Below are 26,517 nucleotides of genomic sequence, written 5' to 3' on the forward strand. Positions count from 1 at the left end.
ACAGCAGAGCGCACGCAGGCCTGCGCTCTCTGAAGCACTCAGTCTCTCCAGCAGGCCTGTGAAACATTTCCATCTTTTTAAAACCTCTCTGTGGTTCGTCTAGGTCTCGGGACCGGGACCTGAGGAGGAGGAGGAGGAGGAGGGAGGGAGGGAGGGAAGAGGGGGATATGAGTGGGAGTGGGCTCTCAGAGCTGCAGCTACGCGTCTATAGGCCGCCGTCGCCGTCCGTCAGCCGGGAGACGCGCGCCGATTGGCTGCAGGAGGCGGATCCGCAGGTGTCCTCCGCTCATAGAGGCGCGGGGCGGAGAGAAGGTGATCAATCTCCATTAGAAACCTTAACACTCTGACAGACAACGACAAGCCCCCTGAAAGCAAATGAGTTTGATTTATTTGGCTGTAAAAACACCCGGAACCGCACCGAGGACGCGGTGACGCTTGTGTGCGGTTAACCTGGCTGCGTGTTTGTCCGTGATGCTGCTCGGTTTGCGCACTGTTGATTGTTTTTGAGCAAGTCTGCCGCTGCTGCTGCTTGAGTTTTGTGCCCTGCAGACTTCCTACTGCTGGATAATTTTACTGCTGCTTTCCTCTTGTGGCCCGAGAGCTCAGGAGAAGGGAAGGAGAGAAAAAAACAAGGTAACGTTGCTTTCTTTTCTCTCACTAATTTAATGTTTTATGCGTATTTTTCTATTTTTTTTACTCTGAGCCGCAGTTTGCACGCGAGCAACAAAACTGTGCATCATTAACACGAGCAGCTCAAGTGTAAAAAAGCGACAGAAAAAGTCACTTTTTTTTCTCTCCAAACGTTGCATTCATTTCAAAAAACAAACAGTGATACGTGGTGTGAAAACGCTTGTGTGAATTGTTTTTTGCGGAGATTTCAATTAATCCGCAGCGTGGAGGACTTCAGCTTGAACTGGATAAATGAAGTCAACTTCCTCCCAGAGTAGATAATTTTCATATTTCTATTCCGATTCATCCATGTGGAGGTTTTTTTTTTTTCTTCCTTTTTTTTGAGTGCAATTGGCCATTAAAACGTTTGAACCACTTAGTAGATAATTGGAGAGGCGTGTTTTGGTTTTTGTTAATTTATTTTGCTGATAAGAGCCCTTCTGAAACGCTCTCTCTCCCCGGAGGTCTAATCTAAATTCTAATTGAGTTCATTTGCACCGAGATCTCGCCTTTTCACTCCGGCCTGGCAGAGCTGGAAACGCGGCGTTAGAAGCCGCTGGAATACACGTTTGTCTGGTTCAGGTTTGGGTTTTTTTTCCTTTTTCTTTTGGTCAGTTAGGAGCTCATTGTTAAAAATAATCTCTTCCCTTTTTTTTTTTTTAGATTAACTAATTGAATTCACACTGCAGGGCTGAAACTCTCCACTGAGGAGTTCAAATTAAATATAATATCCAACTTTTAAAACCTTCACCAGGATATAAAAAAAAAGAATGAAAAAAGTCAAAGCTCTTCTCTGCAGGTGAGATTAATGTTTCAGATACTTGTTTTAAATTCAAAACGCTTTGTGCTCATTTTCTCCTAAATTTTAACCTTTTTAATTGAATCTCTTTTACTGAGAGAAACAAACACACATAAACGGATGTTGTTTATAATTAAATAGGCACAGAGAGGAATTAAATATCATAGTTATAGAAAATATTAATTTACTGTTTGTTATAATCTGGAGAAAATGAAGTAAATTAGCCTTTATTTCCAGTGGAGTTTAATTATTTTCTCCTGAGCGTTAAAATAAAGAAGAGAACAAACATTAAAGATGATTTCTTAAAAGATAAAACTGTTAAAACTGACTCCTCACATCTTTGGCTTTTTTAATAAAAAGAAGAGTGATGTTACATTACTGCAGCTGGATTTTTCTTTCCTTCTTTTTATTATTATTATTATTATTATTTTAATGTGGATTCAGTTAATTTCAGCCGGGAGCTGAAGAGCCGCAGGAGTCTTGTTGTGGTCAGAAAAACACACAAAGTTTGACGACCCGAAACAAACAGAATGACCGAGAACAGAAAAGACTTCACACAGGCGCAGCTGTGATTTTATACATTATCAAATCACATCCATAATCCAGCTTTTTACGCGCTGTGTGTGTGTGTGTGTGTGTGTGTGTGTGTGTGTGTGTGTGCAGGCCTCCACACACACACACACACACTCATATTGTACTCAGTGTGCTTTTATTCAAAGGTTTCAACTTTAACAAAAAGATTCAACACAGAATAATAACCCTGCACTTTTTATTGCAAAATGTAAAATTAATTTTCCATTATGACTTTAAAATGAGTGAAAGTTTGACCAAAATGCGTCATTTTACAAGATATTTTCTGTCTTTTTTTTATTTTTTTACCCTGATTATTGATCTTATTGACATTCAGAGCTTTTAAACGGTACATTACATAATAGATGTCATTTATTTTTGATTGAATTATTAATCACTGTTTGAGGATCAAAGTGTTTCTGGTGTAAAAAAAAAAAAAGAAAAAAGTGAAGTGTATCTATTTACAACAAACTGTAGCTGCAGCAGAGAAAAAGTGAATAATACATAAAGATAAAATAGAGACAGTACACAAGTAAACAAAACATAAATATATATTCAAATCAACACAAACAGTCTTTTCAGGGAAGCAGTGATTTATTGACAATGTTCATGTGTGTTTCCTCCTTTTATCGATGCTTTTATTTTATATTCTGGAGGTTTGTCAGTTTAAACAGATGATATAAAGTCTTGTTCTTATAAATGAAAAGTTGTGTAGCTTCAGTTTGCAGGTTTGTTTTCTCCGCTGAGGTTTGACTTGGAGCGGATCTGGCAGCCGTTTGACCCCGACTGTCCCCCCAAAATCTAATATTTCTGAAGCGGTTTCATGTGCGTCTCTGTCGTGGTTTTTATATCCAAGTGCCAGTAAATTATGAGCAGGATTTGTCAGGTACTTCACTGTAATGACGGCTGTTTATTTATAGTGTTTTCATGCGTGTTTCCACTTTGAATACATTTGTCTGGAAAGAGGGATTTCCAAATAAAACACAACAGTTTCTTTCTCAAATGTTGGATGATAAAAACAATCTTCTCCTGGTTCAGGATCCATATTTTCTCTCTCTCTCTCTCTTCCAAAACTAACTTTTGCAGTGACAGCTGGCTTTGATTCATCTTGTTTTAAAATACATTTTGTGTGTGTGTGTGCAGTGACTTGGATCGGCCCCCTGTCCCGTCAAGCTGCAGCATCGGGGGAAACCGAACCACTGGCCTGAGCTGGGTGGAGCAGTGACCGCCTGTAGCATGATGTCCTACCTCAAACAGCCCCCCTACGGCGTCAACGGCCTGGGGCTGAGCGGCGCTGCCATGGACCTGCTGCACCCCTCAGTGGGCTACCCAGGTAGGAGCACACACACACACACACATACACACACTTATATATCTACATACACACACACACACACACACCTTTTTAAAAACATAAATGCCATTGGACAAAAAAAAAGGAGAAAAGTGTTCTTCATGAAGAAAATTAGGCTACTAAAAAGTGAATTAGTGTGCAATAATAATAATAATAATAATAATAATAATAATAATAATAATAACAATGATGATGATACAACGGTAATAATAGCAGGATAACAACAATAATAATAACGTACTAGTGTGTTTTGGGCTAATATGCGAGTTTATTATAGTTAACTAAAACTAAACTTAAAAACTAAAACTAGGTGTGAAAAACATTTTTATTTAACTGAAATAAAAATATAATGTAGACTTAAGAAAAAAAGTAATTAAAACAATAGACTACTGTGTTCTTACAAAACTAACTAAAATAAAAAAAAAAAATACACAGAAAATGTCTTAGTTTTCTTTCATGTCAAATGTGTCAACAAGCATGAGGAGGCTGGTTTATTGAGACTATATAGTATAAAGTCTAATACTACTGTAGGCTATAAATATACAGACATGTATTATATATTTATATAAATGACTAGAGTCAACTGTCGTGTTTATATTGTAATAACTATTCTGAACTTATTAAATCTTGACCCTGACAGATACCCCTCCATATTATAATAATTAAAACAACTAAAACTGATACTGAAACTAATAAAAACTGAACTAGACATTTTTAAACAATAAAAAAACTAAACTGAAACGAGTACAGCCACTCTGAAAAAATATAAAACTATAATAACTCTGCTTATATGGACAAAAAAATAATGATACAAAATGTTCAGGACAAGACAAAAATCACACATCAAGTGTCTTTGTATTTTGTTAAGCAGTTAAAGTATGATGTATGTGCACCATGAATTATCATTATAACATAAATTGTACACATGATAACAGCCTATTAAGTTATTTGAAATGGGTTTTACCTCCACTTTGCCTGTCAGAAACCTTTTCTTTTTGTTCTTATTTTTTATTATTATTTTTTGTCTAGTTTATGTCTCGACTTTTATCGGTGTAAACTAAAATAAAAATGTCGGTTAGAAGTTAATTTCTCTACGTCTGCAGGATAAGTGAAGTCAGTGCTACTGATCATAAACAATAATGATCAATAATGAGAAAACGCGTTACAATTTCACCCAACGGAAAGCTCCTCTAAGATTTTAATTTTTGTTTTACGCTGATTAATTAAGGATAAAGTGATGTATTTTAATTATTTTCCACAGCAGACTTCACAGTCTGAGCAGAAACTCATTATTATGAACATCGTTATTAGCACTTTTATTAACGGCTCTCTTGTGTTTCTTCCGTGTCGTTTTGCTCCGCAGCGACTCCCAGGAAGCAGCGGAGGGAGCGGACAACCTTCACCCGCTCCCAGCTCGACGTCCTGGAGTCTCTATTCGCCAAAACCCGCTACCCGGACATCTTTATGCGGGAGGAGGTCGCACTGAAAATCAACCTGCCCGAGTCCAGAGTCCAGGCAAGAAATAAAATATTTCCTTTGCACCTCCGTGTGTTCAGTTAAAGTGTGGAAACGTCTCCAAAAAAACACAAACCTACCGGGCCCAACGGTCGACACTAACGGTCAATACTAACCATGAACACTAACGTTAACGTTCAACACTTACCGTTAACTCTCCATAGACGTTGGTAACTTTTGGTATTAAATTATGCTATTTGCTAACATCAAACAGGCCATTTTTTAAACACACAAATACGTTTTAAAAGGTATTTTTCCGGCTAAATTTGGCTTCCCATTAACGTTCTAATGCTAAAAGTATAATGATAAAATGGCAACTTAATTTATTGTAAATAGTTAAACCAGCATTTCAACTGCAACTCCTAGCTAGCCCCTCATTAGCATCGATTATGAGGAGCTACCTTATAGGAAATTAATTAGCCTTAGCGCATTTATTTATTTATTTATTTTAAAAGTATAATAGTCAGTTGTGTCTTTGCTTATCACTCTCTGGAAGCATGTATGTGTTTTTAAAAATGATTTAAATGTTCGTGTATGTCCTTGAAATCGACCGTTGGTGTCCTAATTTATGTATATTACAGCAGTTATAATTAGCTTAGTTGGGTTAGCCTATAGTTAGCTAAACTGACCGTTAGTTAGGCTAAATGGCTTAGGTGTCATATCATCACCAAACCTGAAACCTTTTTTTAAAATTTTAACACCAGTAATTTCTCAAAACACTACTTTCTCATTTAATTTAAGAAGAAAATGACATAATTAAGCTATAGGTATAATTTCAAGTCTGGTAGCTCTTGATTACAGTCATTTAAGCCCCTTTTTAAAGTGGATAATAACGGACGTATGGATTGATTTTTGATCAATAAGTGTTGGGGGCAACTGGATGTTGATGGTTGTGTTCAAGTGGTTATTTATATAATCTCATATTCCCCACCTATGTTTCTGGTTTAGCTCATAATTATTTATTTGTCAAAACTTTATTTCATTTTGGCAGTGAGCAAGCATCCAACAGACCAAACTGCATGTGAGTTTTGATGTAAACAGAAATAAGTGACACAATTATAGAGACAAACGTTAGAGTCTATTGAAAACAGTAGATTCTTTCATTATTATTTGATGCAATACAACTGAAGGCTGTGTAATTTGATCTGAAATATGGCGGCGAGGTAATGAAGAGACCAGGACTAGTCCAGCAAATACTCCAGAAACTCACTGGTGTACTACCATGTTGAACAAATACTACTCTTCAGAGGCATTAGGGGAAAACCAAGGCAAGCCTCTCTCTCTCTCTCTCTGACAATTTGAGTTATTCTCTGAATGTGTGTGTGAAACAAAATGCTCTACATGATCCTACCCTCTCGGTGCTCTAGAGTTACCCTACTGTGTGGTGAAACCCAATAGCCTGTTATCTTAGAGCCGTCTACCAGGTATGAAATTGGACCCCTGGCTGGTCCGAGCCAAGGGGCCGGGGTGGAAATGAACCTTGATGGCTAATAACCCACAATTTTCCTCCATAATGTACTCCCAGCATGGCCCAGGACTATCTTCTTCTTCTTTTTTTTTTTTTTTTTTGATGAAATGCTGCAGTTATTTATGTGTACGCTTGCTAACTCCTGGCTCGGTTGTTCTCGGTTGCAGGTGTGGTTCAAGAACCGGAGGGCCAAGTGTCGCCAGCAGCAGCAGAGCGGCAGCAGTGCCAAAGCCAGGCCGCCTAAGAAGAAGTCTTCTCCGGCCCGAGAGAGCACCGGATCAGAGAGCAGCGGCCAGTTCACGCCTCCTGCCGTCTCCAGCACGGGCTCGTCCTCGTCCTCGTCCTCTTCCACCAATCACACGGGCCCGGCGGCGGCGCTCAGCAGCACCTCTACCTCCATCAGCACCGTCTCCTCCATCTGGAGCCCCGCTATCTCCCCCGGAAACGCTCCCGCTCCAGCCGTGGCCCCTCTCCCTGAGCCCGGACCCCCTTCTAACGCCTCCTGTATGCAGCGCTCAATGTCAGGCTCCGCCGCCGCCGCCACCTCCTACCCCATGTCCTACAACCAGACGCCGGGCTACGGCCAAGGCTACCCCGCCCCCTCCAGCTCCTACTTCAGCGGCGTGGACTGTGGCTCCTACCTTGCCCCCATGCACTCCCACCATCACCCCCACCAGCTCAGCCCCATGACGGCCTCCTCCATGTCAGGCCACCCGCACCACCACATCAGCCAGTCGTCAGGCCACCACCACCATCACCACCACCACCAGGCCTACGGCGGCTCCAGCCTGGCCTTCAACTCCTCCGACTGCCTGGATTACAAAGAGCAGACTGCGGCCTCCTCGTGGAAGCTCAACTTTAACACCACAGACTGCTTGGACTACAAAGACCAGGCCTCCTGGAGGTTCCAAGTCTTGTGATCAGGCTTTTTTTTTTTTTTTTTTTTTTTTCCTCCTCCCTGCTCGTCTGCTCCCTCTTCTTTTTGTTTTCCAGATTAGCTTGTTTTTTTTTTTTTTTTTTTTAAAAGACAAAAAGAGTTTATGAACCATAAGATAGCAGCAGCTCCTTCTCGTCTCCACTTTTAAAAATTAAAAATTTTAAAAAAAGAAGAGAAACAGTCCCTCAAAAGTCCTGTGAAGAGAACATGAAAAGTTGATCAGGAGCAGCAGAAGAAGAAGAAGAAGAATGGGTTTTTAAAAGACGCCCCCCTTCTTGGATGACCTTAAGAAAACCAAACTGGTTTTTTTGTTTTGTTTTTTTTTCTCAATTCATTTCAACCAAACTCCTTTGACCACCAGCTCTCTGGCTCTCTGGATGGGAGGAATATTTTCCCCTCTGGTGCACCGACAGGAACTGCCTGCCGTTGCTCCCCCCCTTCGTCTTACCTCCAACCCAATCAAAAAAAAAAAAAAACAACAAAAAAAAAACTCCTGTATAGTTTTTATTTCTCAAAATTTGTTATTTTAGAATGACAGAGATTTTTAGTCAGCTACATCGAGGAGCTGAAATATGTAAATATGTATTTGGGTCAGTTACAGTGACCATGTTTAGTTGGTGTTTTTTTTCCCGAATTTGAAAAATTGTTTATTACCACTTTGGGAGAAAAAAAAAGGAAAAAAAAACTGTATGTAAATCTTTCCAAATATTCCAAAGATAAACAAATTGGCCATAAAGTTTCAGCTTTTATATACATTGTTTTACTCAGCAAATTTGAAAAATGTCTTGGAAAACTCTCTAAATCTTAAAAATAATAGATGCAGAAATATTCTGGCTACATTTTTTTGTTTTCCGGATGATATATAGCCTCTACATTTTCAAAGCAGACCTCCTCCTCCTTCCTCCTCCTCCTCCTCCTCCTCCTCCTCTTCCTCTTGGGCATTGTCGTGATTATTGGACATGTTTGAACCGCAGCACTTGGCTTGATTATTGGAGTCAAAACATTTTTTTTTTCTTTTTCTGGAGAGGAAATGTGGATTTATAGCTCCAAAAATGACAGTGAGATGTTGAATGTATCTTTAAGGCGACCACCTTTACATACATGTTCATCCAATAAAGATCCGTTAAGTCATATTGATCCTCCACAGTGGATTCTGTCTGTTTGAGTCCCAACAGGGAGTCAAATTGGGTTTTTTTATTTATTTTTTTTTAATAGATGCATGTACACCAGCAAATTACAAACTCAAAACTCCTGTTTTCTCTCATTTGAACTAGACACACTTTTATTTAAAAGCTTGTTTCTTCTTCTTCTCCTAATTATAACAGGGTAAATGCAAATTAACCCATAATTAATACAACCCGTGAACAGCGTGTAGGCCCCGCATTTCCATTTTAGAGAGCAAACCAGTTTAATCCTCTTCTGTCTCTGTCTTTAAATTGAAACACTAAACATCTCTCCTCGCTTTAGGGGAGACCAAGTGTCTTTTTTAAACTGCGGCGTTAAAAAGCCTTAAATATTGAGCCGGGAGACATTTGATCGAGGCGTAATTGAATGCAGCGCTGTAATGGCGTGATAATTACTCCTGCGCCCTGAGTTGGTTTCTCCAAAATAACCTGCAGGAATTTCTCTGCCTCTGATGCGGTAATTACGTAGGTGGGGCCAGGTTAGGGGGTCAGATGTAAGTGTGTGTGTGTGTGTGTGTGTGTGTGTGTGTGTGTAATCCTCGCAGGCATAAAAGAGGGGGAAGTTTAAAAAAAAAATCGCGTCAGTTTTCTGGCAAGGTTGTTTTGGACTGACAGTGAAGGCCGCGCTGAGAGCAAAGGAGCCAATAACAGAGAAAAAACAGGTTTAAATAAATAAAAAAATCACTGTTTTTGTGCAAAGAAATGACGCACCAAAAGTGCAAATTGTGCGCACTTTTTTAAATTAAGGGCAAGTACAGTTTTTTCCAAATAATTTCACATAAAAAACGGAAGTTTAAATGAGTTAAATGAATCTGAATTGAAGAGTTTTTCTTGTAGGCTCTAATTAAGGCTCAATTATTTTCATCACTGGTTAATCTGCTGGTTATTTTCTCGATTAATTGATTCATATTTTATCTGATTAACAATATAAAACTCATATGATCAGTATTCTTCACATAAGACACATGTTAAGAAGTAGTAGTAGCAGAAATCCATCATTTTGTCTTTTTTTTGCTTGAAAAGTGACTAATCAATTATCAGAATAGTAGCCGACTGATTTTCTGTACATCAGCTAATCGATACATTGACTGATTGTTTCAGCTCTGGTTCAATTAGTGTAATTTTCAATGAAATGATAATTAAACCATCAGTGAGGTCGAGATGCCTTCATCCACAAGAGGATTAACACGTTAGAAAGATGAAAGAAACGTTTCTGCTACATTAAAGTTATTTTATCTTTGTTTTAGTTTCTATTAAATATTTTTTTATATTCAGATTAAATAATCTGAGAAGGTTTAAAAAAATGTGTCGCGGATTACTTTGATTTGTTTTGGGGTCAGTGAATCACTGCCTAAACGGTCACAAGATGATCAATAATGTCTGACAGAGACAAAAAAATGAGCTACAGTATATTAAGTGTTTTGTTTCTGATTTATGTTCAATCTTTGCTCTTTTTCTTGTGTCATTTTACACTTTTACCTCCTAAAAATCATCCAAATGAGTCAATTAAAGTCTTTCTGCAGCCTGTGAGGAGAGGACACGTGTTTGGAAACCTCTGCCATAGATCCTCCAATCACCTTGATCAGATTATCAGCCTGATCGATACATATTGGAGTTCCTCCCTGCCTGTGGATGATCGTGTTTCAGCTGCAGCCCGCCGTGTGTTTCTCTCTCTTTATGTAAATGAATCTCGCAGCAGCTGAATAAATATCTGCAGACATTAAACATGTTTGCGCCAAGACGCGCAAACAGCGCAGCGAGCGTCCACGAGCAGCGGCGGATTTGTTCGGATTTGCATCAAACAAACATTTGCGACCAATCTTGTGTGGATTGTTTAAGGAGTTTTTTTGAGGGGGGTGGGGGACGTGGGGGAGGGTAGGGGGGGGAGCCACAGGTCTCACATGAGACAGCTGCTCACCTTCAAACACCGACTGAAACAAAAAAAAAAGAGAGAGAGAGAAAGAAAAGAGAAAAAAGGAGCGGTGTAAGCGTTTCTGACAAAAGAAGAGATTATTAAATGTTTCCTCTGAGGATGTGAAGCTGCAGCCAACATGTCAGACATGAAGGAAATGTTTCTGTGCAGCCTGCAGGTTAGTTAACTAATTAAACACCTGCACAACAGCCCAAACAAATAGATACATTCAAGAAAATAAGATATTTAGATTAAGATAAAGAGCGAATGAAATAAAAATGAAAATGTGGAGAGAAGTGAAGTGAAGGCCTCCACATGAACGAGCTAAAAAAGGCTAAAAAATGCTGATGAGAAAAAGGAAAAGTCATCAGTGAGCTTTAATGTGAAAGATGTGGCTGATAAACACACAGGAGACGCGTTTTTCTTCGTCAAAGTGCAGGAAAAGAAAAACATTTAATGATCAGCAGCTTCTTAAAAAACGTCCAAGTTTATCAAATAAAGCTTTAAAAATCCAGTTATTTATAGTAAATGTTGCGTCAGAGGAAAAAGCTGCTGCTCAGAAATAACAGAAGTGTGAATAACTTACTTTTAACATGCAAATTATTTCATTCTCCTGCAGCTGTTTATTGAGGAATTTAAGTCAGAATTCAAATCTTTTGCAGTTTAAAACAACTAAATTTAATCTAAAGTTGCAGCAAAATATCAGAAAAGTCTCACTTTAATTTACATGTCGCTGCTTCTGCTGCTGTTTAGTTTTAGGAAATAATTTTGGATTATTATTATTAGTAGTATTTCCAGATAAACATGCAATTAGTTTGATGATTGAGATGAATCATTTATACAGATGTTACTAATTAAAAGATGAAATTCACTTTGCAACAAAGAGTTGCATCCAAAAAAAAAAAACACAGTTCAGTTTTCTCAATACAATACTTCATGTCTGCTGCTTTTAGTTGCTGCAGGTGATATTTATTTTTATTATTTATATTTGTTTTGATAGATAAAGGCTGAATTTTAACATTGCAGCCAAACAAATCAGCTTCATTTACTTCTAACAGTGTATTTTGGCACCAGAAGAAGCACTAAAAACGACTCTAAATGTATAAAAACACAACTTTAATCAGCAGGTATCTCTTAATCCGACCCGATGACCTCAGACACAAATGCTGACAGATAAACCATCTCGAACATACTGTATTGAAGGAATTATCATCCTTCTGTCAAGATGGAAACGATTATAAAAACAAGAACAGAGGTTACAAAAGCACAAATCCAAATTCGTCTTTCCATCAGACTCCACTTTGTCTCGGACCACACAAATGCAAACTAGTCAGATTATAATTTCTTTTAAATGTGACCGAGTATTTAAGGTTCGTTTCTCTCTTTCATCAGATCTACGGCAGGTTGCAAACAAAGGTTAAAAAATGTTGTTTTCATCTTCACGGCCTCGTCTGAACTTAACCTGAGGTTTGGTTTCACACCTGAGGGAAGAACCAACAAAACACTTTTAATTTAGAAAAGGTTCAAGAGTGATTAAGTTGACGATATAATCCAGTCAATTAGTTCATCTCTTTGTTTAACACACTTTTTTTTTTTTGTAATTGGCATCCAAATTCTTGGAGCGCTTAGAGAGTTTCGGTTAACACAAGGTGCAACCAGGATGTTTTTTTTAAGGGCACTAACCAATATTTTGTCATATTGAACATCTTAAAATGACCAAAACCTGCATATAATCAGTGTTTTCATCTGAATTTCATTATTGCAAGTGTGAAAAAAGCCTCTAAACTGTTAAAAGAGACACTTATGGATACTTAAAGCTTTAAAATTAGGAGCTAAAATCAAACAATTATGCATAATCTGCTAATAAACTACATTTAATCACAGGATTTTCAGCCTGTTCGCCTGTAGATGCGTTCAAGTACAGCCCGTCACATCTGCTGATATTTGATATTTAATAAAAAAGGACGCTATTGGCCCAGTTCGTCACTCTAATCTTGTGTGCACGAGTGTGTGATAAGTGTTGTTTCAACCTGAGCTCAGGGTCCGACGCCTTCATAGTTTGTTCAATAGGTCGATTGATTGCACCACTGGTTGTCGACTGTTGACCTTTTGGCCTCTCGCCTGCTCCAGTGAAAGGTGTCTGAATGTGGGTGGACTGGAAACTGTTGACATTTTGTTCACACTTGTCCAGGAAATGAACTGGAACCGTGCTGGACCGTTTTTGCATGAGCGGTTGTGATTTCTATCTAGGAGAGACAGAGACAGACAGACAGATAGATAAAGGAGACAGAAACCGGACTGATCCTCCAGTATTTGATTTGTGTTGTGCGAGACCTCGATACGTCAAAGTACGTGTGTGAGAGTGAGAGAGAGATTCGAAGGACCAACAGATGCACTGATAGCCTGCATGCTGGGACTGCTTTCTTGTCTTCTGTTTCCATGCAGGACAAGAAAAAAAACAAAAAAAACAACAACACACACACTCACACACTTGTCTTTCATTGGCTGTCGACTGTCGCCAGACCTTGGCATCCTGGTGTGTTCATAGGCCGGTATGAGGAGTGAGAGGTGATACAGAGGAGGATTATATTTACCTGGGGGAGGTTAATCTGGGGTCAACTGTACACCGACGTGGGTGTAGTCCGGGCCGTCGTCTCCAGTTTCTCTGCTTTTGTCTGTTTCTTCTTTTTCTTCTTGCATCTTGTTTTGTATACCGTCAAGTCTGGGCACATATAACTGGTGGGTCTATACAGGTTCACACAATCTTTAAAAAAAAAAATAAAAAAAAAAACCCAACAAAGCCACCACCAAACCTCTCGAATCTGTCATCCAAACTCAAAGAAGGTGAAGGTACCTTTGGTTCCTATGAGGGGATTTCACAGTTGAGTCCAGGCGGCCAATACAGCCGAGCTGGTGGAGTGAAAGCAGCTTAGTCACCCCTGTGACACAAGGCGCTGAGAGCATTCATGAAATTCCTCGTGGGTTTGCATACTGTAGGTTTAGTTGAGCACACCGAGTCTCTCTGTAACGTCGAGCTTCATCCGTCCTTCTTTGATTAGCACTGACAGTTTGGATTGATTGACTATTAAATGGGTACGCAGACTTTTAGGGTATTTGGCCCTTATTAAGTGTGATGAGGGGGTCAAGTAGACTGATCTGTTGGGAGTGTCTGCTAACATGCATACAGCGTTCTACTAAAAGAGAGACAATAAGATGCTTTGCAGCTCTGCACGAGGATGTTTTTACGTTTTGTCTATAAACCTGACAGGCTGGGAATAACGGAGATGAAATTAAACAAAAACAAAGAACTTTCAGCGGCTTCACAAATAATCCTGAAGACTGAAGTTCACTTTTTTTTATAAATAACAAATCTATAAAACAAACAAGAGTCTATAGTCAAAGCACAATGGTGTTTTGAATGCTGAATGCTAATGCTTGCATGGCATCGTGGCCATGTTGAGCAGGTATAATCATCTTCAACATCTTCGTTTAGCGTGTTAGCATGCTAACATTTGTTAATTTAGCACTAAACACAAATGGAAATGTCATTAGTTTTGCAGGTATTTAGTCATAAACCAAAGCATTGGACTAATAATGGGAATCCTCAAAGATATTACAAATCATCCTGAAGGGAACATGAATGTCAACGTTAAGTTTCATGGCAATCCATCCCATAATCGTTGAGATATTTAAGTCTGGACTAAAGTGGTCGACCAACTGACGCTGCCATCCCTACAGCCCTGAGATCGTGGCTAACAACAATACAAACAGTGGAGCTAAAAGCTAATAATTTAGGTTATGCTATTCATTCACTTGACACGCTTAAATATAAACATGGACCCTCAACTGAGCTCCCTACGTGAGACACAGAGATGGTTTTGGTGCCGATCGTCTCTTAAACAACTCAATAAACTGATCAGAAGGCCAAACTCCTAAAATCCAATCAAGTTCTTTAAACAGTGTATCAGTAAATTAAACGATCTGAGACTATGAGAGAAAACTTTTCTGAGGTCACAGCAGCAGTCAAACACTTCCTTCAGACCAGACTGGACTGGTGGAAGCAGTTCAGTGTGGACTTTGCCTCACCCTGTTTTTCTGGACTGAGCACCTCCCCTCATATCTGACCTTAAATGACCGTTCACTTCCCTGCTCCGCTCCTTGTAGATCAGTTGCGTGGGGATAAGGAGGGATGCGGTGGAAAGGTATTTGAAGAGGGCTCGTATTATCTCATCTGGAAACGATGCAGAGGACCCTCGTCCCAAGTCACAACTTGTCTTTTCCTGCAGCCCTCCAGCGCAGGGAAAGCTTAATGGAGACTTGTTGGCCTTCAGGCTTTAGTGTTTCCCATCGAGGACGTCGACTCCGTGTGTCAACAGATTACTGTCTGACGTGTTCGTCACGTTTCCTCCTTCATTTAGTTTGCTCTTCATTGACAAACTTTTCTCTCTACACATATGAAGCCAAAGAGAAGCGACAGAAAAACGATGGCAGTAAACTGACCGTGTACGATGCTTTGTGGTTATTTAGAGAAAATCTAAACTCTACTTGTGACCTTTGACCTTTAAAACATGCAGAAACAATCACAGCTGTCGGCCTCTGTTGGGAAAAGAAAATACAACTATCACTTAAAAATCTGAAAAGTTAGTTAATTTCCAAATATTATCTAGTTTGATTAACTGGCTATACAGAAAATGAACCATTATGTCATGTTGACATCAGTTTATAGCTGATTGTTTGTGTAAAAGTAACAATAATTGCAAAATTAACAATTTTCCCTCTTTAAATAAAAATGTAAATACTTTGTTTTTCTTCTGATCTTATTGAAGAGTATTGGGGTGGTAACGCTTCCCTCTGCCATAAACTAGACTCTCACATCTGATGAATGTGACAAAACACCAAAATGACAATAAAAGCATCATTATTACCACTAAATAAGGAAATATTAGTTTATATATTTGTAGTAAAGGTATTGGGAAATACATGTAAAAAACTACTTTTGTTTGTCAAAAAGTCATCTCACAGACAGAGAAATGTGCAGTAAGTTGTATTATATAGTGATGTTATCTATTCTGGGGTCACTTATATAACTCCAATAACAGAAATCCTTATAAGACTTATTTGGGATTTGGGAAGTGAAGTGCTGCATAAAAAGTACCATCAACGCCAATCACAGATATAAAGCATATAAAAATATATTGTATTGTTTTCCAGTCGGGGTCTCTGAGACCCCAAACTGAAGTAATGCATCATTTTCTGTGGCGGACGTCTGAAACATGGCGTCAGAATCACGTTTATAAGAAATTCTCCTGAAATTACTCAAAGTCATGAAGCATCAAGGTGATAAAATAATGATTAGTATGTTTTTTTTAGCTGTTAGAGAGGCTGAACAGAACAGAACATTTATCTTATGCACATTTGACCAAAAGTCGACCACAAATATGACATTTATCTTCACTTTTAGTCTCTTATGTTTCTCTTTGACTTCAATCTGAGGCAAAAAAAACAGGTTGTTCTAATCATAGAGCATCAAAATATAATGTGTTTTGTCTCTGAGGCTTCTCAAGAGGCAAAAACAGATATTCAGTACAGCTATTTTGCACCGTAATTAAGTACTTTTCTTGATGAAACAATTGTACTGCGATTCTTATGCAAAGTATCCACAGGAACCAATAACAATGAGAAATTTAACACCATTCTGTGTAATGTTTTCCTGGGAATAAGATCCTTCCCAATTACTCTCAGTTGTGAGTAAATTTGTCTCTATGATGTATTTAACGGTACTGACACATTCGTCTATAATGTTTTAGGGATCCCACTCGTGGAGATCAGTGAAACAAACCTATAAAACATACAACCTCGCCCTGAGGGGGAAAGCAGTATCAGTCCAATCAGTGCCATCATTAGATGTGATAAGGCCTTCGCAGAAACACTGCACAGCTGTTGCACAGAGGAGAGAGAGAGAGGGAGAGAGAAAGGGAGAGAGAGAGAGAAAAAAACAGATAACCTGGATAATAGCAAGTGCTGGAGGCTTGATTCATTTCCAAATGTTAACAAGGCCGTTTCACAGCTCCAGCACGCCGCGCAGTATGTTAATACCACTAATAAGCCTATCTCTGCGAGTCATCTCGGATGGAAAAGATTTGAGCGTGAGGCGGTGTTTTACAATAAAGCTGCTGGCCACATTTTAAATGAAGCATAACTATTTATGATTTTACAAAGCTGACATAATTGCTTAAAGGGTAACTGAGGAGAGCGTTTGGTCTCGTACTTTGTTTTTCCTGTTTTATGAAAAGAAGAGATTTCACTGTTTGTGTGTCAAAAAAGGCTACTGTGTAGGGCCATCAGAGAGATGGGAGGAACTTGTGCTCGGCTGTTAAGCAATTTTGCAGCTTTTATTCGAGCTGTCAAGTCAAACAATCGGGAGATAATGCAGCCTTGGTTTGTAAATTATGAACGTGTCAAGAGATGCACTAAAGGCAACGACAGATGCCACTTATCTCCAGCAGCCTCTGCAGTGTGACTGTATCATCAGAGGGGAAATATAACATTTTGATGTTTACATAAGAGAAGTATTAGTATCAGTCAGAAATGTAATTCCTTTCACCCATCCCTCTCGCAGGGGATTGACTCCCAAAAAACATACAATGATTTTTTTTTTTTTTTTTTTTAAAAAGCTAACAAAACAAAAAAAAAAAAAAAAAAAGAGAGAGAGAGAGCAGAAAAGCATCCTCGCTGATCTTCTGTCCATTTCCAACATCGCTTCTTGTATATTTTTTGGTGGAAATCCTCTTAGAATGCAAAGTAAATAGATTACGATACAGTGAGGGATTAGGGCTCGCGCGGCGCTGTCAGATTAGTCGGTGAGCGCAGCGCGTCGACAGCTCTGACATGGCTATGGCTGCTGTTCAGGAAAAGGGCTCCGCGCGATGCTTTAAAGTCTCTGGTTGGCTCCTATTCATGAATAAAACTGTGGCCCGTAATCTCGGCCAACACGCACGCACGCACACGCACAAGCACACACACACACAAACGCACACACACAGGAAGCCTGGAACATTCAATATCAGTGGTGATGGAAGTATAATACAAGTCTTTATTTTTTCAGGCTGATTAATGGCAAGGTTTAAAACATTTTCACGTCATGTTTTTTTTTATTTTTTTAAGGCGAGTAACTGTTTTCTTTTAAGGTTCATTTGGTTTAGACTAAACTAAGAGTCAGTCAGTGTTTTTGACTTGAGAAAATAAAGGCTTCTGGCTTCTGTTTTTCAATACAAAAGTAATTTATTAATAATTCTCATGTGTGATTCATCAGTCATCTGCTGTTCTGTACAATGATACAAGTTTAAGTAACTGCTTTGTTTATAAAAATATAGACAAAATGAGCCTGTTATTGGTGAAGATTTAGTCTTTTCAAACCATTCCTAAATGGACCACACGGAGCATCCCGGGGTCTTCATCGTCCTGAGAGAGAATAAACAGAAACATCACGTTTTACAAACCTGAACAGTGTATAAATATAAAGACAACAGCACACAGAGTCCAATGTGTCCTGGATTAGTTCTTCATACATCATTTTACTTTTAAACATGCCCTCAGCTGCTTCATATCACCCAGCTGATAAAGATTTGAATCTTAATTTTAAACTACGTTACGCCGCACTATATCATTCTATCCAATATTTCTTAAACACTACATTGAACTAGTTTTATACATTGAATACAGCTGCTCCTTTCCTGTTTTATATAGTTGGACAACAGGTAAAGACGAGATGTTAACTTTAGGGTTGAACTGATTTAATATTTGAAAATATGCAGATCAATTCATTCTAAAGTCTTCAACCCTTCAGCATCAGCACATTTGTAGGTAGGAAACCACAAACTACTGTACATTATAATATCCTATAAACAATTTATCTCTCTTTAGTGTAGTGCAGCAGTGGTTCCCAACCTTTTGTCAATGCGTTTAATACTTATACTCCTTGTCACAGTTTGCATGTCTACGAGTTGTAATCAGTTCATTTCAGTTATTGAAAAATAGACATATGCACGAATAAAAGTGAAGTAATAAAAAGAATAAACAATGTTGTGCAGCAGAAGTTTAATTTTTCTTGTATCTACAGGTTGGGAAACACTGTAGTAGCAGTATAATATACTGATGTCTGTAAACTAATAACATGCTTCCTGACAACTTTTCCCAGCTGATCTACAAACTGTAGAGGGACGTGATACAGGTTTGTGAATCCTGTCAACAGAAACGAAAATAAAAATCAAATTTCAGTCGATCGACTTACATTCCTGTCGTCTCTGTCACCTTCGCTGATTCCTGCGGGACAAAATGAAAAGACAGATGATGTTGGAGAGATGTTGGACGTTCCTGTAAAGCAGCCGTGACAGTTTGAACAAGTACAACAACCAAACATTATCCATGCATAATCACACACGACAGCCCTACAGCACATAAACATACACACACACACACACACACACACGCCGCAGAATGCCTGAACAGGTTACATGCTCACTCAGTACGTCGGACACGTCGCCTTTTCTGGGTTTTAACGAATGTAAACCGTTGTCACTCATGGCGATCTCTCTCGCTCTGAGCCCTGCGTTAATAAGGTTATGATTGACATTAAAACCCCTGTGTGCCTTATACAGATATTTAAAACGGTGATGCAAATTCCCTCCAATAGCCTACAGTCCGGATTATCAAATGACAGAGCGATTTGGTAGTGAGACAATTGCTAATCACCCGAAAAAAAAATGGAATTATTAAAAATGGAAGAGAGCGGGAAGGAGGAGAGGAGGAAGAAGCGAATAAGGAGTGGTGATGTTTTCTTAATGGGTGTTCTTCCTAAATGACCAGTTAGTCATCTCAGACATCTGAGACCCGGAGAGAGGAGCACTCAGGCTACATTTAGAGAGTAAAACAGGCTGAATGTTGCAGGGCTTCAAAACGTGGCCCTGAAACCGACATGCTGAACACGACGGGCTGTGATTTAATATAACTGGCTGATTCTCTCCATCAGCTGTTACTGGTGACGGGTTTAATGTTGGAGGTAGTTTGGCAGAATTAGGAGCAACATTGAGGGCAGTTGGGGCAACGAGACATGAGACAAAACCAGATTGTTTTAAAAATGGTTGAATTTATCATAAATTCTGGGTAAGTATAAGGATGAAACCATTGTATCTTACTAAAAATACACAGTTTTCACAGTTATAAGCGGCTTAAAACATTTGTGATGGTATATTTGGTCTTAATTGTTATGCTCCTCTACTGGTACACTATGAGGTAACTATCAAATATGAACCTTTTCCCAGATTTTGAAATGAAAAAATATGAAATAATAAAGACTTCTACACTCTTTATCACTTATTGTTGAGTAAGCAATGAAACAAATATTATATAACCATGAGGAGTGACTTCTTTAAAACAGAAAAAAGGATACCGTACACAAATTGTCAATCTTCTGCAGCTAAAAAAACCCAGTTTGACAGCTGAAAAAGGATCCAAATGTTTCAGCTCGTTGAAAGTGAAGTGTCATGAATACACCTAAACATTCCTCCTGGAGGACGACTCATCGCCGCTCAGTTGCTTATTTATATTCTTGTGATTCTTTAACCTACAAAAGGTGAAACTCAGGTCTTTGATCATTCTTCTGTCACAGACTCAACAGAGATACAGGTGTTTTAAGCATGACAGACAGACAGACAGACACACCTGTTTGCCTCAGTGACCTGAAGACATCTGGGTTCACGGTCACACGGATGTTCTCAGCCTGCGGCCTCCTCTGATTGGCTCTTCCATCAGCACTAAAAAACAATACGAGAACTGAGTAACTTTTCTTTTTACAGATCATGTGTGAAGCTAAACACAAAAACACAGAACCGGACTGCACATGTACATTTTAGCTTATCTTTAACAAACAATACAAACTATAGTTTTTCATGTTTTGAGCTTTCCAGGAGTGATTTTCTATCTTTTTGATGCACGTATTCTCATCTCGTCTACTCTCTACTTCAGTTACTGATTTCTTTGTGTTTGTTTAGCTGCAATATGCACTGTGTGTTGCAGCAAACAGAGATGGGAACATCAAATGACTTTCCATTTAAGCAACAAAGAGCTGAACCTGTCAGTCAAACCTCAAAATGCACTGCTATCTGGTGCACCAGGGCAACTTCAAATTCATAGTTTGGTATGTCTACCTCTTGTCTCACTGATTTACATGCATACATACAGTATGTATAGGTATAGCACATGTATGTACACTCAACATTATGGTATGAATAATCCATTAACTATTGTGCATCCAATACGCATCAGCAGACACTGAAACACAAGAGGCACATTGTGTACAGGAGTAACATCAAAGCAATGAAATACACTTTCCATTGATACCACCATACTACCATTTTCTAATGAACAGAAGCTGTTTTATACCAGCAAGACAAATGTGTGAACGTTTGTTTCACTTGATCAATAAAGTAATAGAGTGACTTTATTTTTGGCCACTAATGCTCTCATCGAGGGTGGAAAAGCTTGAGAGACAGAAACTTGAAAGATGTCATTTAGACCATCTTCAGGTACCAGGGACTCTTCAACCAGGTCCATTAATTATCTGAGTCAATACCTGAGTCACATGTCAACAAGATAAAACATGGCGGACACACGTAGGAGCTGCTTGAACGTTGCACACGTGTCTCAATTAAAGATCGGTGTCAGTGCATGTTTGACATGACTTTCAGCTGGTTTTATAATCCATCAAACAGTCACAAAATACTTAAAATCATGATGGTAAATGGTAAATTTATGTGAGATCTGAAGGACAGTAATTCTTAAATTCTTAAACCTCCTCAACAATTGCTCCGGTCAGACTCAACACTTAGCAGACACGTCCTAAAACTTTAAATACTATAAAACACAATATTGGTACTAATGAGGTTATTCTAAGTGGTGTGAGGCAGTTTTCTTTGCAGGTTTTACAAACTGACCCTGTTGAGTGAAATCATGTTCTCGCCTCCATCATTACAGGCAGATGTCAGGTTTTTATTGATCAGGGCTCATTACTTTGATACCGTCGATTGGTGAACTGTTACAAAAGTGTAACCTCAGAGCTTCTGTTTTTGGCTCTAGGATCCCGTTCGATGATCTGTCGTCTCACTAGCAAACACAGCGTGATACTGAAGCTACTCCTGCTTACACATTCTGGACATTAATATCAAATAAATACGTAAAAATTGAATATTTAATTGACAAATATAAATGTTTGGCTCCTTGCCGCTCTCGACTTGCCTAACCTTTACCTCGGCCTCGCTAAGCAAAAAATAAAAATAGCCTCCATTCTCCTTTACGCCGCTGACAGACGAGTACGTGATAAGCGAGAGAGGCCAGCAGCCATCAAAGGAACGTTGGGATGCGTCCCAGATTCCCGTCTCGTTCTCTCTCACTTCTCCACACACACACACACACACACACACACACACACACACACAGAGTCGGATTTGGGGGAATGCGGGAATCGGCGAGGAGCCCCCAAACTGCCATTGTGCTCGCCTCTCTCTCTGTTTCTGCTCTTTTCTCAGCGAGCCAAACGGGAGAACGCCCGCGCTATAATGCCTCCCCTACTCCATCTCAGCTAAGCTGTCATTGGCTTCACATGAGAAACAATGAAACTTCATCGGAGACCAGATTACAAAGGAAGTGGGGGGGGGGAGGGTTTCAATATATAAAATTGTTGTAAAGGAGGGGGGAAATTGTGCAATAAAAAAAAACAGAGGCTTTTGTCTCTTTCTCTCTGTGGCCATTATCTTTGGGGAGGTTTTGGGGATCTGCTTTCTTAGCCTCTGTCAGCGGTGCAGGGGAAGACCTGGGGTAGTACAACCGGGCTTTTGGCTGCCAAATCGCCCTAACCCTCTTTACCACTCTTTTTTTTCCCCCTCCTCTCGCTCCTTTTACTGTTTTTAAAAAGAGCTTAGGACAGAGTATTTCTCTCTGTCTCTTCCCCTCTCTCTCTCTCTCTCTCTGGACCCAGCTTGTTTAAATTGGCCGATAGGAAGGGATTTGGGATGGATGGAGGGGGCTTAGAGAAACGCAGAGTGGAGGGGTGGAGGTGGAGGGGTAGCAGAGAGTCATCAGTGTTACAGTCAAACAGCCATGAAAAGCCTATGAGGATGAAAAGAACAAGAGCGCCTTTTTTATCTAATGCACACAAATCCCATATAAATACTCCAATATGTTAGTTGGGGTATGACAAGGAATGCCCCTCCATAACCCCCCCCCCCCTCTCCATCCGTCCCCCCACACACACACCCTCCATCCCACAATAATAGAGACGTGGATGGCTATATTTGTAAGTATCTGTTTGTGTGTGTGTGTGTGTGTGTGTGTGTGTGTGTGTGTGAGAGAGAGAGAGAGAGGCAGGGACAAAGAGAGGGATGCTTTCAGTGTGTCTTTAGTCACACTGCTTCAACACGTCATTCACAAAGACAAGTGTATTAAACAATCACTCTGAAACAGTGAGTTTTGTCAGCACTCTGGAGACTGAACCGTGGTGAAAATGGACTCCGGTGGCGTTTTTAAATGTGGCTAAACAGCTCCGGCTTCAGTGCTGGGATGGCTAGAAGCGTAAGACCCGGAACTGATGTGGTTTTGACATTTGAAATGTCACTGGGAGCGAAGGCTTTTAGGCTGCAGCTGGGTCATTTGGCCACTGACACTCTCATACAATTTATACTCAGACAATAGTGAGTCGCAGTGGGACGAGACATGTAACAGTAAAACAGTGAATCCTCCGCACACAGAATGAGTCTGGGGGCTTCATTTATAACAAGTTGAACTAAATATTTTGTTAAGTAATAACATTTACCGTAACAAAATGAGATACATTTGTATTGTTTGTAATATTAATATGAAAACAGACTCGCTCTTCTGTAAAAGTCTTCAACATAACATGAAAAGAGACATATGGTGTATTGTGAGAGTATGGAGAGTACACACACACACACACACACACACACACACACACACAATAATATGCAGTCACATACACACACATACATAACAGACATGTAACTCACTGTGTTGTGGGAGTGTTTGGGTGTGAAGGTCCTGTGGCACTCTGGTTCCTCTCTGTTTGTCTGTCCCCGATGCTGGAACCATACACACCGTTTCTGCCTCTCAGAGGGTCTACACGCACACACACACACACACACACACACACACACACACACACACACACACACACACACACACACACGAAGGGATAAATAAAAAAAAGTAACACGTCAAGTGAGAAAAACAGTTTTTATTCAGCTCAGAATGGAATAAAATGACATTATTACGACTAATCTGCTCTGCTTTGGCAACAACGATGATTACGATGATGTTTAAGATGTTTAATATGTTTAATACGTACGCGTCACCAATGAAACTAATTCAAACTGAAAATTGAAACTGTGGCTGAGAGAAACGCGCTGTATGTTGTGGCCGCATATATTTAACACAACCTGAGTGACAAAAGCAAACAAGAGTAAACAAACACCACGTCGAGAGCACTGATGACATCAGATTCTCAGTTATGTTATTGTTTATTACGTTTAAACCATTTGTGGGTGAGAAATATATTATCAATATACAATTGCACCTTTTTCTACTTACTTCCTATGATATTTTGATGTAGTGGATTTAATGTGATTGGTCATATTTTCCTACTGTTTCTACTCTAAGGTGTGCTAAAGTGAAGTGGGGTTTGAATACTTTCTGCAGCCACTGTAAGTAATCCTTATGTTTGTTTATAGACCGTATATACAGATGGGTGACAGATTAAAGGAAAAACCAACATGAAAGCATCTTTGTTAGGGGTTGGTCCACCACGAGCTGCCAAAACAGCTTTTAGTGCTTTTTAGTAAAGATTCTTCCAAGTCTCTGAACTCAACTGGAGGGATGAAGAGCATTTTTCTATAAGATATTCCCTCATTTGATGCTTTGTTGATGGTGGCGGTGAACACTCTAAAGCTACATTCAGACTGTAAACAGCGCTGCGTTAAAACAATGCGAGGCGCTGCGTTGGTGGGGGCGTGGTGTTACACGTACAGATTAATGCATTTAAAGGTTATCAGATGCTAAAACACCACACAGAGCAGTTTGTAATACTCACAGACAGGATTTTGCAACTCTAGATGGTTATCACGGCGGCGACTGTTTTATCTTTCGTCAACGCGCCGACCCAATTCAAATGAATTAAAGGGCTGCGTCATACACATGCGAGCGCACATTCCTGGTGAACGCTGTGTTTCTACCGTTTACCTCGTTAGTTGCCGCTGTGATAACTTTCCAGAGTTGTGAAATCTTGTCTGTGAGTATCAGAAAGTGTTTTGGCGTCCGACATGCCTTCAAACGCATTAATCCGTTACTCCAACTGGATTTTCTGGATTCATTGTCTCACTGGTACCCCCCACCAACGCAGCCCCTCTGCATTGTTTAACACAGGGTGGTTTTCACTTTACAATCTCACATAGGTGTTCAAAGTGGGTTCTGGTGACGATGAAAGCTATAGCATATATATTTATTCAGCTTTTTTCTGTTAATTTGTCATCCATCTGTATATTGCATGTTCTACTTTGTTCACCCAACAAAGCCAGACATCGATCTCGGTGAGATTGAAACATCGCTCCACTACATTTTATTGGCAGCGATTAATACAGGGTGCAGAGATTTTGTCTGATTTCTGCATGTTTCTAAGCCTTATAATTTATCATCTTTATACGGTTTGTTTAAACTGCTTTACATATGCAGAGTGTAGGTTTTTGCTGATTCGGATTTCACGCCTTGACAATATTGTTTCATGCCACTGACGTTTTTTTTTCTGAAATGAGACGAGAAGTCGAACAGTAAACGGAGGTTTGTGCGGAACAGAGGAAACCGACACAGCTGAGAGGGGAGCGGGAGACAAATGCAGCTTTTCCTTCAACACACACCGGAGCTAACAGGCTTTTACTATAACGACCAAGAAAAGAGAGACAGGGAGAGTGAGAGGAGGTGGAGAAGTGGATCGTCAGATAAAGCTCTTGTCTCTTTGCCCATTGAAAGGCCCAGCAGTCACATCAGCCTTTGTGAGTGGGAGACGGAACGATCAGGCAACACAACTTGGCTTCTCCTCTTGGCAAAACGCTACTCAAAAAAGAAAAGAGATAGAGAGGAAGAGAAAGAAGCCTTCCCTCGCACTTGTTCGCTACTCTGCCTCTCACAATGCCGTATCTATCCAAATCAAAACACTTGTCAGCCAGACAGCTATAAGCGATTTCCAATGCTGTTATAAAAGGGACCATTTCTAAGCTGAGATGTGTGTCCCCTATTGTGTGCTTTTGTGCATGTGTTTGTACAAGCGAAGGCAGAATCTCTGTTCATCTCGGTTCACAAAAGACGCACATGAATATGAGAAGATGTGCATAGAAATCCGGTGTCTCTGCCCAATCTGATTCCAAGTCCAGGACTGATGCTGGTGCGCCGCAAAAGACATCCACCTCAAAAAAAGAACCACTCGATCCGGTATTGAGTCATTTTTCAGAGAACAAGTGAGAAATCGTCCAGACAATAGCAAGAGATATGTTCATTCTAATGCAAATCAACTTGTTTTGACGTTTTCTTGAAATGAAATGAAATAACCCGGGGTGCCGATGGCCTAGATCAGCTGTTTTCACTCCTGCTCCTCAAGAAAAGCACAGCGGGTTGCTTTTCCGTCCTACTGGGCGGTTAATTGCAGTTAATTCCAGGTGTAAAGCAGCTGCAGATTAAATACTCCGAGTCCTGAGGACATGAACTAAAAACCCGCTGACCTCAACTTTAGAGACGTGGACTTTGCTGTCTGACTGCTAAACTAGCAAATGATGTTCTTCAATTACTGCTGTCAAATTGCCTTTGAGCAAGAAAAGCACTTAATCCCCAGGTGTGAATGTGTAAAACTGTGAACATGAGGCAGACATCCATCCATCTATTCCTTCATCCTTCCATCTCCCGCTTCCCACATCTGGGTCGTGATGCCAGCAGGATTAGCAAAGTAGCCCAAACATCCACAGTCACGTCCTCCTGCTCTTCCCGGTGGATATCAGGCC

The 26,517-nt window shown here is 39.8% G+C and overlaps 2 protein-coding genes across 5 annotated transcripts in view; one reads left to right on the top strand and one right to left on the bottom strand.

Moving 5' to 3' along the window:
* The first annotated feature begins 316 nt into the window (after positions 1 to 316).
* otx1 (orthodenticle homeobox 1) lies at positions 317 to 8,443 on the top strand. Its single transcript, XM_042434467.1, has 4 exons — positions 317 to 633; positions 3,182 to 3,371; positions 4,756 to 4,907; positions 6,543 to 8,443. The coding sequence occupies exons 2-4, from the start codon at positions 3,275 to 3,277 to the stop codon at positions 7,293 to 7,295; spliced, it is 1,002 nt and encodes a 333-aa protein (XP_042290401.1). The 5' UTR covers positions 317 to 633; positions 3,182 to 3,274; the 3' UTR covers positions 7,296 to 8,443.
* Positions 8,444 to 17,664: 9,221 nt separating this feature from the next.
* The window catches only part of LOC121911534 (WD repeat containing planar cell polarity effector), an 81,958-nt gene continuing 73,105 nt past the window's right edge, over positions 17,665 to 26,517 (bottom strand). For 3 of the 4 annotated variants that reach the window (XM_042433101.1, XM_042433099.1, XM_042433100.1), the window contains 4 exons: positions 23,485 to 23,593; positions 20,129 to 20,220; positions 18,699 to 18,730; positions 17,665 to 17,869 (listed from right to left, as the gene is read on the bottom strand). In XM_042433101.1, coding sequence (XP_042289035.1) covers positions 17,819 to 17,869; positions 18,699 to 18,730; positions 20,129 to 20,220; positions 23,485 to 23,593 — 284 coding nt within the window. In that variant the 3' untranslated portion in view covers positions 17,665 to 17,818. Of the gene's footprint in view, positions 17,870 to 18,698; positions 18,731 to 20,128; positions 20,221 to 23,484; positions 23,594 to 26,517 lie in introns of those variants that run through there. The other variant, XM_042433102.1, reaches the window with a different exon arrangement.

The sequence above is a fragment of the Thunnus maccoyii genome, chromosome 14 (genome assembly GCF_910596095.1).
Source record: "Thunnus maccoyii chromosome 14, fThuMac1.1, whole genome shotgun sequence".
NCBI classification, from domain to species: Eukaryota; Metazoa; Chordata; class Actinopteri; order Scombriformes; family Scombridae; genus Thunnus; species Thunnus maccoyii.